The sequence below is a fragment of the Idiotropiscis lumnitzeri genome, chromosome 20 (genome assembly GCF_059441095.1).
Source record: "Idiotropiscis lumnitzeri isolate Australia: NSW breed Sydney's pygmy pipehorse chromosome 20, RoL_Ilum_1.0, whole genome shotgun sequence".
Classification (NCBI taxonomy): domain Eukaryota; kingdom Metazoa; phylum Chordata; class Actinopteri; order Syngnathiformes; family Syngnathidae; genus Idiotropiscis; species Idiotropiscis lumnitzeri.
In genome coordinates, this window is record NC_142410.1 from 1167993 (window position 1) to 1187006 (window position 19014).

A 19014-nucleotide genomic window follows, 5' to 3' on the forward strand; every position below is an offset into this window, starting at 1 on the left:
AGTTATAAACGTCGAAATTATAAAAAAAGGAATTGATAAAGGATGTGCTATCAGAGCTGCACCCTGAAAGATAAGAAAATGAAATTTTGGGTGGTGTCAAACATGAGGGCTGTGGGCGATAAACTGGTCTGCAAGGTGGGCCTTAGGAGAAAGTTGCAGACATTAGATAAGAAATATTTGGGACATAATTTGAGCATGAGGGGCTGGACTATTTTGGGGGTTAGAAAAATAACTTTGTGAAGGCACCAAAGCCTTGGGGAAAATAAATAAATAAATAAGGCAAATTGTGTCCTTTCTGGGACTTACAAATTATTGCAGAGGGTGGATTCTAAATTATGCATAAATTGCCACTCCTCTATAAAAAAATGTATGGAATAGATTTGAAAATGTCATTAATGTTAAAATAAACAACAGAGGCAGAAAATGTTTTTTTTTTTAACAAAGCACATGCCCGTTTCAAGTACAGCGCTAATTTTACCTGACATTTTCTTGGAAGCTATATATATATATATATATATATATATATATATATATATATATATAGAGAGAGATTTTTTGGGGATTTTTTTTAAAATTACGATTGGGCGGCTATATGAAGTCATCGTTAAAACACGCCTCAAACAGGAAAGGGGTATGTATGGCTTGTGTATACAATACAATACGATACAACAAGCTGGAGCTGTAACAAAGAGCTTTACATATGGTGTAATGTAAATTGACATCAAATTAGAAAGTAAACTATAACACATAAACAGAAGATCCCAAAATAAAGCTAAAGAATAAAAAGGTATCTTCAAATAATTTTAAATGTGGACAAAAAGGGGTCTTGACTAACATTAATGGAAGCTCATTCCATAGTATGTATAGTTTTGATTTTTCAATTATTATATATAAAATTTGTATTTGGATTTTATTGAATTGAGACAATAAACAAATTTAAATAAATGGATATTGTTTGGTCATCTATATCTTTTCAAAATTCTTCAGAGTTGTTTCCAACCAGAATCACAGTGCTTATCACCCTCAAAGCACTGGATTGGTGGAAAGAATGTATGGGACTATAAAAAAATAAAAATAGATTAAAACGACTTAATGTCTTGATCTACTCAAATTGTACATTAGCATTACAAGCACAATAGGACTTGTACATTATAAAGCCTTATTTGGCTGACCATGTGAATTTCCAATAATTTCATTATAATGGGAATTTGATGATGAGGAAAATTTTGCAGATTACATGAAAGACTTTAGAGATACAAGATATACATCAAGTCTTTGAAAGTGATTCTGTTTCTCAGCAGGAAGAGCAACAGGTGGTTCCAGGTAATTGGGTGCTGCAGCAAGTGTTGCTGACCACACCGACTGGCGTGAAAAGTGTAGGGATAAATACATGGATTCATCAGTCAGATTGTAAAAAGGTCTTCTCAGGTGGAGACCCTGGACAGGAAAGGTGAGCAAAAACCTGACATGCCTAAGAAATGCCTCAGAAATGCTTACCTGCTTGGAGTCCCTCCATTGGTAGTAGCTTGATAACATCACCTCTGCTGAAGCTAAGCAGGCTCTTGTCATCTGTAACAAAGCTCTTCAGGGCAACCATGTGGCCGGAATTCTGGAGAACCAAACAGCACACCATTAAAAACCTTCAAGGTATAAAACAAAACATCTTCCTTTCCATCTATGAATACGATACAAGCAAGCACTTTGTACCTTCATGAGCTCTTTGAGGAAGACTTTAACCATGGCAATTATTTGAGGAGCTCTGTAAGAGTGCAGCTTCAGATTTTCATTTGTCAGCTCCAGTTGTACTTGGTTTATGTCACAGAGTTCAACCGACAGCAACTCTGCAAAGCTGTTTAGATGCAGGACCATGACATAAACTGAGTGCACAAAATGGGAGTCGTGTGTAGTTCTGTATCTTTTAAAATTCTGAGTGTTCTTGTTTTAAGCAGATGTGCATGCATCTTTAAAAATTGAACAGATTTAAACAAAATTTCATCAAGTAAAAGGTGATCAACTATGCATCATTTTATCTATCTAGTCATCAAACCTTCCGTTTTTGTCTCACACTTTCTTTAAGGTATCAGGGTATTTGGAGCTTTCGCTCAAAACTCAACTGGGGTAGGCTCGTCCATCAATCACGTTTAATCTTTCTGTCTGTTGAATAAATATTTACCTATAGCTTCGAAGTAGGCGGAGGTGTTTTGGATCGATGCCTGATGCTGGAACCATCCTCAGGAGACGAATTCCACGATGACACACACCCAAAATCTGAGCATCACCACTGTCTGACTGCAATTCGTAGATATGAACAAATAGGGTGGGTAAGGGAGGAGTAAATACAGAATTCCTCAAAGTTGGCAATACGTATAATGTATATTTTATTTAAATTTGTGGCCTGAAGTAGAGCTCACATTTCTTCTGTACTGTAACAACTGAGAATGTTTGGGAAACGGTACTGTTGAGCAATGTCACAAAACCAACAGGAATATTTCTAGCGTCTCATTGGTCTAAATGTTCCCTCTAATTAGAGCTTTGCGATATGGATACAATTTTACAATCCGGTATAAGTAATTTTATCTCTACTAATGTGTTATTATAATTTTTTATAATATTTCTGTAGTATTTTCCCTTCAAATGTCAAATTCAAAAGGCAAACATTCGCCTTGTCGGGGATTCAAACCCCATTCCCATGAGTTAGTCAGTTGTATACAGTACATGCTCAGGTCCACGTTACAAGCATGTCCAGCTTCCTATCAACTTTGGCCTGCAGACACCCACACCTATCCCTTCTCAAGTCAGCCCTGTGGTTCAGTTCTCTTGGTCTTGTTCACTAGTGTCCTTCTCTCGTCCTAGAATTTCACATCTCCCTACTATTTTACCTTCTCTCATTTTTTTTCCCCGATATTGAACACGGCCCTAATTTATAAAGCTTTCTTCCTGACTCTTGTTCCAACAACCAATTACAATTTTTTGGGTTCTATCCCAATTAGCTTATAGCAGTTTTGGTTGAGTTTTTCTTATTCAAAACGCTGTGTGAGTACCCACTCAATATTTTTTATATTGTCTTTTACTAGTACCTGTTTGCCCGTCTACCTCCATGTGATGGTCAACAGTGAAATCCATGTAAAGGATAAGTCTTCTCATCATGTAACTTGGCACCAATTTCCTTGCCTCATTCACTGCCACCAATCGGCACCCTCGTATCTAGTGCTACCCAACCATAATGGCTCATAAGGCTCATGAATCCTGCATTCCAGTGGCACTTCCTGCAACTGCATTCCTTCATCACGGTAGCTCAAGACCCTGGAGGCCGTAGGCTCCTGTTTCTACACTGCAGTAGCTGCAGACTCTTGTTCCTATGCTTGGTTCCTGTGCTGCAGCATACTTCTTCTGTTTCAGCGGCACACGCTGTATAGTTTCCATCAGAACCTGTACATGTTACTATTGGGTTGCCAGGGCTAGTGCACGCCTGTCAAATGTCAATGTCAGGTCGCCACACCAGTCAGCTGGCCTGCACAAGCCACCTGGCCAGTCACCTATTACTCTAGTGATCCACATCCTGCGGCCACCACCTGATCCTGCTTAATCCGAACACAACCTGGGGATGCCATTAATACATCATGTGTGGCTCTAGTAATACCACAGGGGCCGGCATTACAGCCCTCTGCCTGAACAACCATGGAAAGCCTCATGTGCTTGCCATCCTGCAGTCAAACAATCCAATTTTGCGTCCCAGACACCCACTGTTCTGGACATTGCACATTGTGGTGTATCATGTAGGCAGGGCCCACATCATCAAATTCAGAATGCACATGGGGGCCTTAGATCTGCAACCCGTGAATTTGTGCATTTTTTCGCTGGTGAAGTTTGCTTGTGGACCATTGAGTTTGTACGCAGTCCGCCCCATTTGGCATAAATACATTAAGCCAGGAAAAGTGGTGAAATCACAAATCAGATTGAAAATAATAAACAACATTAAAGACAGATGGCTATATTGTTAGTTTTATATGTATAATATGACACTAAAATATATAGTGTTATATTGTTACCTTAACAGGAAATAGGCGCGAAAAGTAGTTTTCCCAATTATCCCGAGCAGCAATGACAATCCTTTTCTTCATGTTGTCATCCCGAATGTCGCTCATTGTTCCCACATTAAGAGTCGCTATTAAGGAGAAATGGCATAAAATGACATGTGACACACAAGGTCCTCAAACAAATCAAATTCAAATTAAGAGTGATATTTATAGTACAGTTTGTTCGATTTAAAATAAATAAATAAATAAAGGTACATCCTGGTCATATCTTACATTCTGAATCATTAACTTTTCCCAGCCTCGGTTTGGTCAGTGAATGCAACGCGATGAGTATCGTTAATTGATTCTTGTTGTATGATACCCGCAGCTCTCTGCGTGGACACTGCTAAAATGCTGTGTGTGCCAGAGCTAGAGGCCGAAAAAAAACACGGTGAATTGGCCCAGCAACTATCCGCTGTGATTGTAACTTAATTGTTACTGGAGGCAAGTAAAGTTGTCAAAAGAGGATTCTTTGTGGTGTGACTGTGTCTACCCGCGCATATACATACTATACAATACTGTCATGACCCGTTTCTGTCATGCCATGTTGTGTTTGTTTTCTCAGCTGAGTGGGGGCGTTTCCTCCAGCGATCGTCTCGTGCCATGTCATCAGGAGCAGAGAGACGCGCCCACCAGCTCCACACCTGACTCTCATTCACCTACTGATTACACACTACTTAAGCCACCAACACTGACAAGTCAGCGTCGGATTATTATCCCACATTGCTCATGCTCATGTTCCCCGTATCGATAGTGTTCTTGCTTCGTGTGTTGTGTTCAGCGTTTTGTTCTTTTCGTCTCCAGCTAATGCTCGGTTCGTTTCTGTTCTCTTTTCACTCATTGGTTCTCTTCTTGCCCTTTTGCAGTAACCTATTTTCGTTATTTGTTTCCTTGCCTTGTGCAAGCGTTTTTTGTTCCGTTGTGATTACTTTTTCCTGGTGTGAGTTATTCCACCAGCGCTTTGTGTTAATCGTTTTCGTCGACGGTTGTAATTATAGATATAACCTTATACATAGATACCTCTATACAGTGAAACCCCGCTACTTCGCGGTTCACCTTTCGCGGGTTCAGTGCTTCGCGGGTCTAAAAAATATTCGGGGGCATTGTAGTTTCGCCGAGCGGCACGAGGGGGCGCTGGAGCGGTTAGACGGCCGGCGTGCGCCGAAGAGGAGAGTGGACGAAGAAGAGAGTGGACGAAGAAGAGCACGTTCCCCCGAGCACGATTTGGGGCGACGTTTCGCGCGGTTCGAACCGTACCAGAGCTCCAGCCGGCGTACGTGGCAGTTAAGCCGAAGAGGAGCACCTTCCCCGGGCACGGGCGGTGTCAAGCGGCCCCTAAGTTTAACCGAATGGAAGCTCCGGAGGAGGAGGGCATGCTTGCGTCACAGTTAAGCCGAAGAGGAGCACCTTCCCCGGGCACGGGCGGTGTGAAGCGGCCCCTAAGTTTAACCGAATGGAAGCTCCGGAGGAGGAGGGCATGCTCGCGTCACAGTTAAGCCGAAGAGGAGCACCTTCCCCGGGCACGGGCGGTGCCAAGCGGCCCCTAAGTTTAACCGAATGGAAGCTCCGGGGGAGGAGGGCGGGCGTGTGTCACAGTTAAGCCGAATAGGAGCACCTCTTCCGCCCGAGCACGAGCAGAGCGTGAGACTGTCAGTTATGAATGAATAAATAAATAAATGAAGAATGCCACCTTTCATTTCACTGTCATGATCCGTGCCTGTCATGCCGCGTGTGTTTTTGTTTTTTCAGCTGTGTGGGCGTTCCTCCAGCGATCGTCTCGCGCCATGACGTCAGCTGCTGCGAGACGCGCTGATTACACTGACTATATTGTGATTATAATAAATATCTTTGTATCACCACCTTTTTTCCCGTGTCTGCGTTTGGAGAGTCTTGCTCAATCCTCCAGCTCTGCTGGAGGATCATAACATTCACAGGGCACACCGGACGGCGTACCAGCAGGTAAAAGTCGAAGTAATTAAATAAATACAAAAAGAAGTAATTGAATAAATACGAAAATAATGGCTGGGGAATAAAAAAATAAGTTTTAATAATAATTTGTTTTTTTTTGTTATAACATGAATTTCACTCTCTCTCTCTCTACCCATATATATATATATATATTTTTTTTTTTAAGCATTTTTGAAGGTGCGCCGCTACTTCGCGGGTTTTCAGTTTTCGCGGGTGGTCTCGGTCCCCATTAACCGCGATAACCGGGGGTTTACTGTACTTAGATTTATATTTGGATAACTGAATATTCAGTGTAATAATAAATATCTTTGTAACCCATCTTTTCCTGTGTCTGCGTTTTAAGAGTCCAGCCACAATTTTCCAGCGATCGCAGGAAAAGCCTAACAAATACAATACAATACAACTTTATCTATATATTACATTTCACAGCAGCTGGAGCTGTCACAAAGCACTTTCTATATGGTGTAATGTAAATTAGCGGGAAATATATATGTATATATATATATATATATATATATATATATATATATATATATATGGTGTAATATCTGTCATTGTTTGGAGTATGAGTGGTGGGTTACGTCATTGAGTTGTGATAAGCCAGGTTGGGGAAGATTGACTTGGGTAGTTAGTCTGAATGTCGAGCGTGTTGGCGTGAGTTGTGGCCATCAGCAGCTCCTATTTAAATGTGTTTATTTTGTTGTTGGTTTAAATTAGAGCAAACAGTTTCCATTGCCGACTGTGTACATCATTGAACACTGGGACGGGAATTACATTGGTGTCAGAAGTTTTGGGTTTACCCGTCGTACGTCCGGCGTTTGTGTGTGAGGATGTTCAGCGACTCCGGTGTTAAGGTAAAGGAACAAGCCGTTCCGTACGGCGATGCCGGTACCCGACATAGGGTAACGCAAGAAGCCGTGCCGTGCGTGGTTGATATGCCTGTGTCAAGTTACACTGACCCCAATCGCCATAACGCTGATGTTTTCCGCCAAAATGAGTACGAGCCCGCCAAGACAGGGTTTCGCCATGACAAAGCTGCAGCTACTGCTGCGGTCGAGATGAACATAAACATGCACGGCGGCGCCCTGGGGCTCGCGTGGCCTGCCATGAAAGCCCTTAAATTCTCCGGAAAGGGAAGTTGGGGTGCTTATGGAGCACAGTTTGAGCTGGTATCTGTTGCAGCGCCTTGGTCGGAAAAGGTGAAAGCGATGCAGTTAACACTTTCGTTGACAGAGGATGCTACACACTGTCTGCTGCTGCTAAGCCCTGAAGAGAAACTCAATTACAGCGTGCTGGTGGGTGCTTTGCAACGGCAATTTGGGGAGTTTAATTTGAGAGACTTTTTGCGCTGTGAGTTCAAACAGCATGATCGACTTCCGGGTGAGACGCTTTGTTGCCTCACTCATGAGATCGAGAGCCTAGGTTGGCGTGCGTATGCTGGAACGCCGAATTAAGTCCAAAATGAGCTGATACACGACCAGTTCATCCAAGTTCTCAGACTGGATGAACTACGCATGCACGTCCAACTCGCTACCCGGCAGTGCTGGGAGAGGCGCTCGCGCTTGCCATGGAGAGGGAGATTGCAGCCAAGAGGGCGCTGCAGAGATCAGCCTTCCCAAGGGGATGAGCGCAGGCCGGCGTGGATGGACGAACTGATGTGCACAACTAGGAAGTGGTCAACGTGCACGCCCTGCTGTCTGCGGCGACGCTGCCCAAAGATGTTAAACCAACAGGGAAACGAAAAAGTGTCCATGTAGCCTGGACAATGCGGACCCCTCCAGTCATTGACCGGTAACTGCATTCTGCATGCGGAGGAGCTGTGTGCAGGGACCCCCCACGGTCAGGACAAGATCGCTATAATGGTGGATTGGACGGACATCGGGGACCCCAGTCATGTTCGGGTGCGAATTGGGGATGTTTCCTGTACAGCCCTGGTGGACAATGGATCTTCAGCCACAATTATGAAGCCTGACTTTGTTCCAGCTGGAACTGTCTTAAGATCGACCTGTACAAAACTGAGGACAGTGACCGGTGAAACAGCCCAGATGAGAGGCAAAGGGACATTCGAGTTTATCCTGGGGGATTTGTGAACAACCTACTCAGCTTGGGTACCTGACGTCAATGACCCTTGTATTCTCGGCCGTGATTTTTTTGAAAGCTTCAAAATGTGTGGTGGACTTGGGAGCCTGGGTGCTCATCCTGCCGAGCCGCGTCTCAACGGGGTATTTCTGGGGCGAACATCAGCACCCAGCCTGACCAAGGTAGCCGCATCACTGACCCCACGGCAGTCGATTGCTGACCAGGTAGAGTTCACTCACCCCGTGATGGGACTGCCCACTGGGTCGGCCAATGACAATGTCAGTGGAATTAACCCCAGATCAGCTAGTAGAGAACCGGACCACGGTAATCCGACTCATCTGGGAAAATAACTTCCGATGGTTTGGATGTCGAGCAGCGTGAACAGCTGTGGCAGGTATTGTGGGACTTTGAAAAGATTCAGTGAGAATGAGGTGGGCCTCACTCACTTGGTTGAGCACCACATTGACATCGGGGAGGTACGACCAGTAAACGTACGGCCCCGACGCCTGCCTGTGGCGCAGCAGGAGGCTGCGGTACAAGAGGTCCGTGCAAAGCTCGAAGTGGGAATCACCGAGCCTTTCCGACAGTCCCTGGGGATCTGGTGTGGTCCTGGTTCCCATAAAAAAGAGCACCAGACCGCGGTTTTGGTGGACTACAGGCCGCTTAATAAGATGACAAGGAAGGACTGCTACCCGCTCCTGCGCATAGACGAGACATTGGACCTGGTGTCAGGGTCTGCGTGGTTTTCATCACTTGACCTGCACAGTGACTACTGGAAAGTCCCCCTCACTGCCGAATCCAGACCCAAGAAGACATTCTGAACCAACCGAGGACACTGGCAGTTTAAGGTCATGAGTTTTGGCCTATGCAATGCACCAGAAACATTTGAGTGCTTGATGGACACAGTGCTCTCTTACATTCCAAGTCAAAAGTGCTCAGTGTGTTTGGATTACGTCCTCGTCCATGGTGGGACCTTTCAGGCCACGATAGATTCTCTGAGGCTGGTGCTGGGAAGAATTGCAGCGGCTGGATTGAAACTGCACCCAGAGAAGTGCCACTTCATGCGTCGAGAGGTGTATTTCCTGGGCCACAGAGTGTGAGGTGAGTTCATCAGCACGCTGAAAGAAAAGCGCCATCAAAGACTGACCAGTCCCAAAAGACACGAAACAGCTTCAGAGCTTTTTGGGGCTGGCTTCATCCTACAGGAAATTTGTGTTCCGCCTTCTTCAAGACAACCAGCCATTCATGTGGACACTACACTGTCAGAAGGCATTCTCCAGCCTAAAAAAAGGCCCTCATAATTGCTCCTGTTCTCACACCACCAGATCAAGCCTTGCCTTTTGTGCTGGACATGGACGCCAGCAATGCTGTTATGGGGGCAGTATTGTCACAAGTGGGGCTGGAAGGTGAGCGGGTGGAGGCCTACTTCAGCCGCACTTTCAATAAGAATGAACGACGCTACTGTGTCACCAAACGTGAGCTGCTAGCAGTTGTTTTGGCTACACACCATTTCAAATACTACCTGTGTGGTGTGCCTTTCATCATCAGGACAGATCACGCTGCACGACAGTGGCTGATGTTGTTCAGGAAGCCAGAGGGCCAAGTGTCACGTGGCTGGAGGAGCTGCAGGCAGATCCACTCATTGTGGTTCATCGGGCTGGGGCTCAGCATGCTACTGCGACTGGCGGTATGCCAGGGAGTTGGAGCTGCATGAGGAGACTGCTGCTGGACCGTCATGTTGCGCATTAGAGGCTGTGAACGCTGCAGAGTGGGCTGTCAAGCAGGAATAGGACTGTGATCTCAACCATGTGCGACAGTGGATCCAGAGTGGCAGGAGACCACCATGGGAAGGGGTAATGGGACTCTCCTGCAGTGGCCATCTACTGTCTTCGGCAGAGTGCAGAAGAATGCGATGCAGATGTCAAACAGTTCGTTAACCGGGACTTCTAGGTAGACGACAGCTTGAAGTCATTCCCGACAGTGAAAGCAGTGGTGGAACTGCTCAAGAGAACGCAAGACACTCTCTCAGAATCAAATCTGCGAATACACAAATTCACCTCAAGCAAAAGACAATAAATGGAGGCCTTCCCATCCCGAGATCACGCGACCGACTTCAAAGACCTGGATTTCAGTTCTGATGATCTTCCCATGCAGCGCAATCTGGGCCTCAACTGGGACCTAATGTCTGACAGCTTCACCTTTAAGTTACGTGATGAAGAAAAACTTTTTACACGGCGAGGCATCCTGTTGACTGTGAATAGCATCTACGATCCTCTCGGGTTCATCATCTCAGTCACCGTTCAAGGCAAAGCCATACTTAGAAAGCTGACAAACAACCACAGCGACTGGGACTCTCCCGTACCTCATGAGATGAAAGAGACGTGGATCCCAAGGCAATCCTCTTTTGACGACCTTGTCAGTCTCCGGATCCCTCGGGTTTATGCAGTAACATCCCTCTCATAAATGTCACACAGAAACTTATGCATCTTTTGTGATGCCTCAACTATGGCGACTGGAGCTGTAGCCAAGCTCAGGCTAACAGATGCAGAAGGCATGATCCATATGGTTTTTGTCATGGGAAAGGCGAAGCTGACTCCCCTCGCACAGAGTAAGCGGTGGGCAGTGTTATTTACCTGCATGAGTGTACGAGCTGTCCATATAGAGGTAATTGAATCGCTTGACACCTCAAGCTTCATTAATGCTCTCAGGTGTTTTATCGCTCTGAGAGGCCCTGTAAAGTGCATCCGTTTTGATCGAGGAACCAATTTAATCAGTGCGTGTAAGGAGCTAAATATTCCTTCAAATATTGACCACTCTTCACTCTCCTGGACCAAGAATGTGCATGAGAGTTTCACGTTCCACGTGGGCGGATCATGGGAGAGGATGATTGGAGAAGCATGTAAGATCCTGGACTCTATGTTCCTCCAGCTGGGAACTTTAAAACTCAGTCACGAGGCACTCACCACATTGATGGCAGAGGTTGCTGCTATCATCAACGCCAAACCTCTGATTCCGGTGTCTACTGACCCAGATAATCCTCTCATTCTTACAGCAGCAACTCTCCTCACCCAGAAAGTGAGTCTTCCTTCAGCTCTTGTGGGAGACTGGAACAAGGACCTCCACAAGTCCCAGTGGCGCCAAGTCCAACATGTGGCTCAGACTTTATGGGATAGACGGAGGAAGCAATATCTTGCATCACTTCAGCCTCGACGGAAGTGGCAGGCTCCCATCCCTGACCTTCAGGCTGGAAGCATCATCCTTCTCAAGGAAAGTCAGTTTGACAGAAATGAGTGGCCTCTGGGATTGATTACTCAGGTCTTTCCCAGTAATGACGGCAAGGTACGTAAAGTTGAGGTCAAGGTCTCCAGGAGAGATGGGACAAAACTCTACCAACGTCCCGTCACCGAGACAATTCTCCTACTTGCTCCTGACAAGAAATAGTAAGAACTGTGTTTTGGACTTTTATGTTGTGACATTCAAGATTGCCAAGCAGGGAGTGTCCTGCCTCCAGTAGGTAGATAATCTTCTGTTACTCAGACTTCCTGGTTATAGTCTGTTATTATCTCTAACTTCACTCATTTGGTTCTGTTAAAGTATGCAGTTGCCTTTAAGAGCGACGTTGAGTCATTCACGTGATAAATATCCCTGAAGTAGTGCCGTCGTGCGAACGTTGTCTTGTTTCTTTACGCCAGTTCTGTGATCATTATAAACAACTAGCTACATCTTGAGCAGCTGTGGCATGTCACTATGTCTTCTCCTTTTCTTTTTTTTTTTTCGTTTAGCAGTCTCATTATATCTCATTTTAGTCGTGAGATGTGTGCGCTATAAGACGTGAGACGATCTACTTTGAATGCGTAGTTGGCGTCATACTGTCTAGCAGTTGGGTTGCTGGCTTGCTGTTTGTTTTTTATTTAACAGCGCCCTCTAGTGGCAATTTTGTGTCACTATTCTTGCCATGTCAATTATAACGGTGTGTCAAGCTCAAGGATGTTTATCATTAATAGTAAATATGCCCTAATTTGGATCACAGCAATTTAGACTGTTAAAATCTGTTTATTTTCACATTTGATGATAAATGCTGTAATTGTCTGGTCAAGCTGGTGTCCAGAGTCTTGATGAGTGGAAGGTGTTGAGCTTACTGCCTTCGTGTTCAAGGAACTTTAATACATATACAGTGAGTATCTCTAGTACGGAACCATATTTGCATGATCCAATCTGTCCGTATAACAGAATTTCCTTATATGAGAAACGACTACGGTACATGTCCTGTATGACCGTGCAGGTATGTTAACGAAAAGTTTTTTTTTTTTTTGTTTTTTTTTTAGCTTTTTCTTCCAATCTCTTACTCTCTAACTTTACATTCCTCCCTCACCACAAAAGACGGCATTGGTCAGCTGACGTCAGGCAACTTTTGAAGCCAGCCGCGGGATGCTGTAAAGTCCTCTATGCCCGTAGATAGCGCTATTGAGCTAGCCTTCTCTCTAATTAGCAGTCCAGTAAGCAGGAGGTTTTTTGCACGACAACAGTTAAAGCATTCCAAGACAAGTTCATTTACGCTGCTGTACTTCGACCGTCAAGCCGCAAGCAATTTCTTCGTTCTTCTTTCTTTGGATGCCATGATCCACAGACGACAAAACTCATGCCAAAGAGGTCACTTACATGCCGCTGTTTTGGATCAGATCGTGGAGGAGCGGTCAAAGTTTTTCCGTTGTATGGAGAAGGAACTGCTTGATTTTGCCCTCCTGCGGGCTTCGCTATGGCTTCCGGGTTCCGGATATCGGAATTTCCGTTGTGAGGAATCGATCGTTAATATATAGTAGTAGAAAATTTCATGCATACGTTTTTTTTCGGGTGAAGGAATTTCCATTTAATAGAGGTCCATAGGTGAGAATACTTACTGTATGTAAATTATGTAATTATATATATATATATATATATATATATATATATATATATATATATTTATAGAGAGAGAGAGAGAGAGATTAGATTTCAAAATACTCACATAGCAAATCTTTCATTTTCCTTCGGTCTTCTCTGCTTATTTTCACGCAGTTGTCAGAGTAGGTGTCCATTATGATCTGTAAAAATATACTGAATTAGGAACAAGTTATATACCTGGCGTCTCTCAAAACAACTTTAAATCTACAACCATAACTTGAACAGGAATGACTCAACATTAAATATCTTCAGGTTGCCATAGCATCTGCACTCACCTGTTCATATAAAAGATTGAGGATGTAGGGTTGGTTGAACATGTCTTTGGGGTAAAACACCTGAACACAAAAATATTTGAAATAAGAACATTGTGACAATGAAAGCGTGGGGGAAAAACAAAGACCTCAGTTTGTAAAACATTACCAACCTTCAAGTTAGTTAATGCGCCACGTTTTCGAAACGTGTTGAAAATTGACAAAACACAATAAACATTGCTTGCACTGAACTCTGTTTTTCGCTGATATGTTAAGTACACTTACTAAGCCAAGCAAATGTGTCATACCCCCTAAAAGTTACTTAACTACTTGTTCGTGTTTAACTTTAATGTGTGAATTTGTCGATGTGTGCCCTGAAATTGGGTGGGAACCTATATTATTACTGTTTTATGTTATATGTAAAATGCTTTGTTACAGCGGCAGCAGTGGAAAAAAAAGAGTTGTATAGTTTTATTGTACCACTCAATGATAGCTGAGATCCAGCACACTCGTGACTCCAGTGAGGATAAGCGGTTCAGAAAATGGATGGATGAATTTAACATGACAGTTAATAAAATGGCGTTGGATGAAGCTCCACTAAGAATGTTAGTGCTACCGAGTGTATGTTACCTCTTTGCGCAGGTAGAGTTTTCCAGGCATCATATTGTAAGAGAAATAAACACCAGGGGAATAATGAGAAAGTTGAGAGTGACCGCTCTCGTCCTCTGGCATCATACCTGTGAAGAGAAAAATGTAATGAAGGCAAGGGAACTTTTCTTTCTTTTTGTGCACAGTGACAGACAACAGCGCAAGTTCAGAGAAAGAAGGGGGAGACACAAAACCAAGGAGTGACACCGGGATGTGAGAAAGACACAGGTAGGATTTCTTCAGTGAGGGGTCAAAGGCTTGGAAGCAGGTTCTAAATGACCGGCTGTGGTGCGTCCAATCCGACCCAAAGCACCTCTGAAGGGGAATATGACAGCAAACAGCACATACTGTTATAAAGTCTTTATAGTGCACTGTAGTTTATTTTGTAATGCCTTACTCCCAACACTGGCAGCAAAAGACAAATATCTTGAATAAAAGTGTGAACACCAACATGGTTCTTAATTTAAAAAGTGACAGTGAATAGAGAACAATTTCTGTACCGCTGAGCCTGTGTTTTCTCTCTCGATTAATTTTGATGTCCATTAGCAAGGTTTCTTTACTTATTCTCTGCCTGTTGCCTTTGAAGATATTGACAAATGTTGAAGAAATGTAGAATTTTAGTCCATCTTTTATGTATGTATGTTTTTTGTTCTAAAATTGTATACCATAGCATAAATGGGTAAGGTCAAGTCATGAGCAAGTTCCTCTCACACGTGACAGATTTGGGGTTCAAATCTATCCTCAGGCCTTGCTTGCACTCAAGTACTCCTGAGTAGCGTCGCTTTGTTCATTGTTCAGTGTGACACAGTCTGTTTAATCATCAAAAATGATAACACAATACAAACATCATAGTAGTACTGGAGTGGCTCAAACTGTCAGGGTTCGCCGGTAGGCGAGGTGGGGAAGGACCCAAGGTGCGAGGAAGCAGGGAAAACGGGTAACTGAAAGGGGATTTATTAACTGAGTGAAACAAAGACAAACAACGTGGCAGGGTGCAACAAATAACAAAGGGCAAACTAAAACATGACTAAACTGGGTCGAGAACGAGGAACAAAGAGAGTGACAAATACTGAGGGACATGAACGTGAACGAGAGCAAGAACGAGATCGGGAAGCGTCCGTGACAGTCCTGGTATGGAGTAGCAGGAGAAATGTTCCGACACAGAGCTGTCGGGATGAGGTGTTCAAATAGTCCGGTAATCAGGGGAGCAGATGGGAATCAGGTGTGTGATTGTTAATGGGGAGCAGGTGCGTGGCTGGTGAGGGCGAGGTGCTGAGGGGAAACGCCCCTACTCGGCTGATCAAAACAAAAACAAGGTGCACATGGCAGGGAGGTGACGAAAACAATAACAAAACCGCATGCGCACGAAAACAATAACAAAACCCTGTCATGCCCGACGCGGATCATGACACAAACTAAGAGAGACAAATTCCTTGTGTGGTTTATACTATCTACACTTATCGTTTTGGGACCAAAATCGCAAGCTCAGACAATGCGAGGCAGGTCACACTAACCAGCGGCGTACTGATTAAATTGTTTCCGCTGGTTGAATGCTTGGCGCCAAGCTATCTTGCGCCGCAGCAATACGGACTTCATTTGTACTATATGTGCACAGCAGCAGCAACAAGCTGGGTGATGCGGATCATTTCCATGGTGACAAAGAAACGAGCCCACTAACAAGTAGTGTTTTAACCGAGGAAGCAAAGGAGGAGTCTCTCAGCGTGCTAATCGTAAAAGTGAAATACAGGAAAGACCCAAAATAAGTGCGTAAGTGTACAGTCGACCTTTAACACCGTGTTAAGGCGCAGAGGCAGCAGCTATACATATCTAGACATAAAATAAGATAACAGCTAGATGAGCAATTTAGCAGACCTTTTCCATTTTTAGTGCTGTCAAACGATTAAAATTGTATTACTAATTAATCGCACTATTTTCTGTAATTAATCGCGCTTAATTAAAATTTGTACTTGTACAATTTTCTACAAAGTTGTTAAATAGACTGACTTGAGTAAAATCTTGGAATTCATGTAAAATCATCACAGAAAGTATATTTCTGGTCAAATTACTTTAACAGCTTTCTTTATCTTTGAAAAAAGTTCACACTTTCAAATCCGCTGTCGTTAAGGGAAACTCACACAGTTTGTTGCAGACTGTGGGCAGTCCAGGGTAGGTGTTCAAATGGGAGTAGTCTTGCGGCTGCAACCATGTTACTGCACTAGCCGTGCAAAGGGTGGTTAACTTGTCCTTTATTTCCCATTTGTTTGCAATATCCTCAAAATGGTCAGCGCAAGGCATGCCTCAGCGTAGTTTCGCACCTCTGTTTTTCTAGCAGCTAGCGCAAATGAGTGCAGAGTCCATTCTTTGCCAATAAAATGCGCTGCGACCCCCAAGTAATTATCATTGTTCGTAGAAGACCAGCGATCCCCCATGACAGCAATAGTCGCTACTTTTTGAAGCATGTGCTTTCGCCGAGCTCTCTCATCCTCATACAAAGTGTGTATTCGTGATACCTCTCTATGTTATCTCCCGATCCTGCTCGAATAATCTCTCGTAGTTGTTTTTTTAATGGTATAATGTTTTTTTCTGTCATGTTTATAAATGTACGTGGTGAATAAAATCGCAAATGAATTGAAATCCAAAATCAATCAGAAAAATTGCAATACATTTTTTTTCCTAAAATTGTTCAGCCCATAGAATTGAGTACATTCAGTAGAGTACAGTTCTGATTTAAAAAGAACATTTCATTTCATGATTCTGTTATAGAAGCTGTGTTTTGTAACTAATAGTAACAATATTTTATTAGACTCACTCAGAGATGGCGCAAGCATGGTTGGTGCGTCAGGGATGTTGTCAAGTACAGGAGGTGGAGGAGATTCAGGGGGAGGCGGTAAAACGTGTCTGTTGCGCTGTGAGCCAAACAAATCTTCCAGGGAACGCTGCTTCTGCCTCATGTTGTTAGAGATGACACGAGGGCCCACAGTAGAGGGAGGAGAAGACTGTGGGGACGGAGTGAGTGGGGGAGATTGCTTTTCCCTTGGTGGAGATGTGACCCACTGTTTCTGTAATAAGTGAGGAGTGACCATTAAATATTAATGCTTTTCTTTGACATCCCAATTAATCTTACCTTTTGTTGCGGCACCGGTGCTTTCTTTCTGAGTTTGGCAAGAGCTTCCTGTTTGGGATCTACCTTCTTCACAAACTGCCGTGCAGGAGCTCTGTGAAGTGATTAATAAGAGATTAAACCTACTAGGAATGTTCTCTTTTCTTTTTTTTTTTCTTTCTTTCTTTCTTTCTTAATGAAAACGTCATTGAATAATAACTATAGCATGGGAATTTTTCATCATTTGATTAAGGGCTTCACCAGTATATCAGTGCCTTCAAATCTCACTCACAAAGTTACATACGGGAGACTTTGTGCAACGGAGAAGGCAGCAAGTTGCTGGCACTCGTCATTTTTTTTTTCTACCTGCCTATATACCCTGCATTATAAGCATATATCAGCTAATTTTGAATACTTTGGAACTTGTAAGGCACAACACTTTGCTGAGCGATGTCAAAATCCACCAAAGAAATCAGGAGAGATCAGCCAAAGGAGAACGTGGCAGGTGCTAGGTCACATACCGAATGCAAGTGGCGTATTTACAGCGACACGGGTTGCTAAATTGCTCGAAAGGTTTCAGGAACAACTCGCAGCTGCTTTTAAATCCTCTTTCGCAACTTTAGATGGCAAATTGAACTCAATAAAATCTATGGTCTCAGGGTACGGACAACGTATGTGCGACTTCAAATCTAATGCTAATGAGGTTAGCCAATGCTTGGAGCAGCTCGAAGCTATGAGTTTAGAGTTTTACGAGGAGAACAGGCTGCTGTTCCTGAAACTTTCCGACCTCGACGGGAGAAACATCCGAGTGGTGGGCCTATTGGAGTTCATTGAGGGTCCACAGCCTACTGCCTTATTCCCGGCTTCTCAATGTTTTTAGGGACCGCGGCCTGTCTTCTCCACCTGAGCTGGATAGGGTGCATCATGTTCCCAAGCCAAAGCCGGAGTCGAGTGGGCGTCCGCTTTCACCGTTACCAAACTAAGGATTTATTAATAAGAGAGGCGGAAAAACTCTGGACTGTGGAGTATCAGGGCCACAATCTTCGCTTTATGAGGATTATGTGCCGATGTGCCGAAGAAACGGGCTGGCTCAACTTTATAAGAAGGGGCTTTGTCCATTTCTTCTTTTCCTGACGAAGCTGTGCGTTACATTCCCAGACAGTGAGAGTGGGTTTCCTCAGTTTCTGAGGCTACTGACTTGATCAAGTGTACAGAGGAAGTTCGGCATACCGCACAGTGAGTCAATATTTAACCATCTCGTTCATGAGTGTTTCTACCTGACTTATAGTTTCTCTGTCGCCGTTTAACACCCAACTGAAGCATGTTTCTTTGCCATTTACTTTTCTTTGTTGTACGTGCTGCTGGTGTGTTGTTTCTGTTTACCCTCCTAGTAATAAAGCGGTTCAATGTTATTGACGTGCAGGAATCTAACCGTAGCAAGGGATTTATATTTTTGAATGACATTAGGGAGGAGTGGCGTAATAACGGTTGCAGTTATTGCAACCTGTGTTTTGTTTTGTTCTTGGGTTGTTCTAAAACAGCGCGTGTGTTTTATCATTCACCAACCGTCCATCCTTCTATCTGTTATTAAGTCCCGCATCTCTCTGCCGAAGAGAAGGACAAGGACCCATTAGACTGTGCATCTTATAGGCCTATATCTTTATTAATAATAATAATAATAATAAATTAGATTTGGAAGCGCCTTTCAGAACACTCAAGGACGCTGTACAGACAAAAATACAAAATAAAAAAACACCAAAACGTAAAACAAATTGGATAAAATACAAAAGTGGAGGCTAGACATATCTGGACTTAGAGAGAGTAGTTAAGGCAGAACAGTTGGGCAGGGTTCGCGGTTAACCGCTTCCCGATTGCCCGGGGCAAGTGAAATTTGGCCACGGGCAAGGTATAATTATGGGCAACTTACCCGACCGGGCAAGCATTTTTTAGA

At 43.8% G+C, this 19014-nt stretch overlaps 1 protein-coding gene across 1 annotated transcript in view; it reads right to left on the reverse strand.

Annotated features, from left to right (window-relative positions):
* myo15b (myosin XVB) overlaps window positions 1-19014 on the reverse strand; it is a 151476-nt gene that overhangs the window by 52217 nt on the left and 80245 nt on the right. The window contains exons 18-26 of the mRNA XM_088284636.1: window positions 17088-17178; window positions 16773-17022; window positions 13946-14052; window positions 13340-13399; window positions 13129-13204; window positions 4050-4165; window positions 2174-2289; window positions 1708-1849; window positions 1498-1609 (exon numbers count right to left, since the gene is read on the reverse strand). Of these exons, the coding sequence (XP_088140762.1) occupies window positions 1498-1609; window positions 1708-1849; window positions 2174-2289; window positions 4050-4165; window positions 13129-13204; window positions 13340-13399; window positions 13946-14052; window positions 16773-17022; window positions 17088-17178 (1070 nt within the window). The remainder of the gene's footprint in view (window positions 1-1497; window positions 1610-1707; window positions 1850-2173; window positions 2290-4049; window positions 4166-13128; window positions 13205-13339; window positions 13400-13945; window positions 14053-16772; window positions 17023-17087; window positions 17179-19014) is intronic.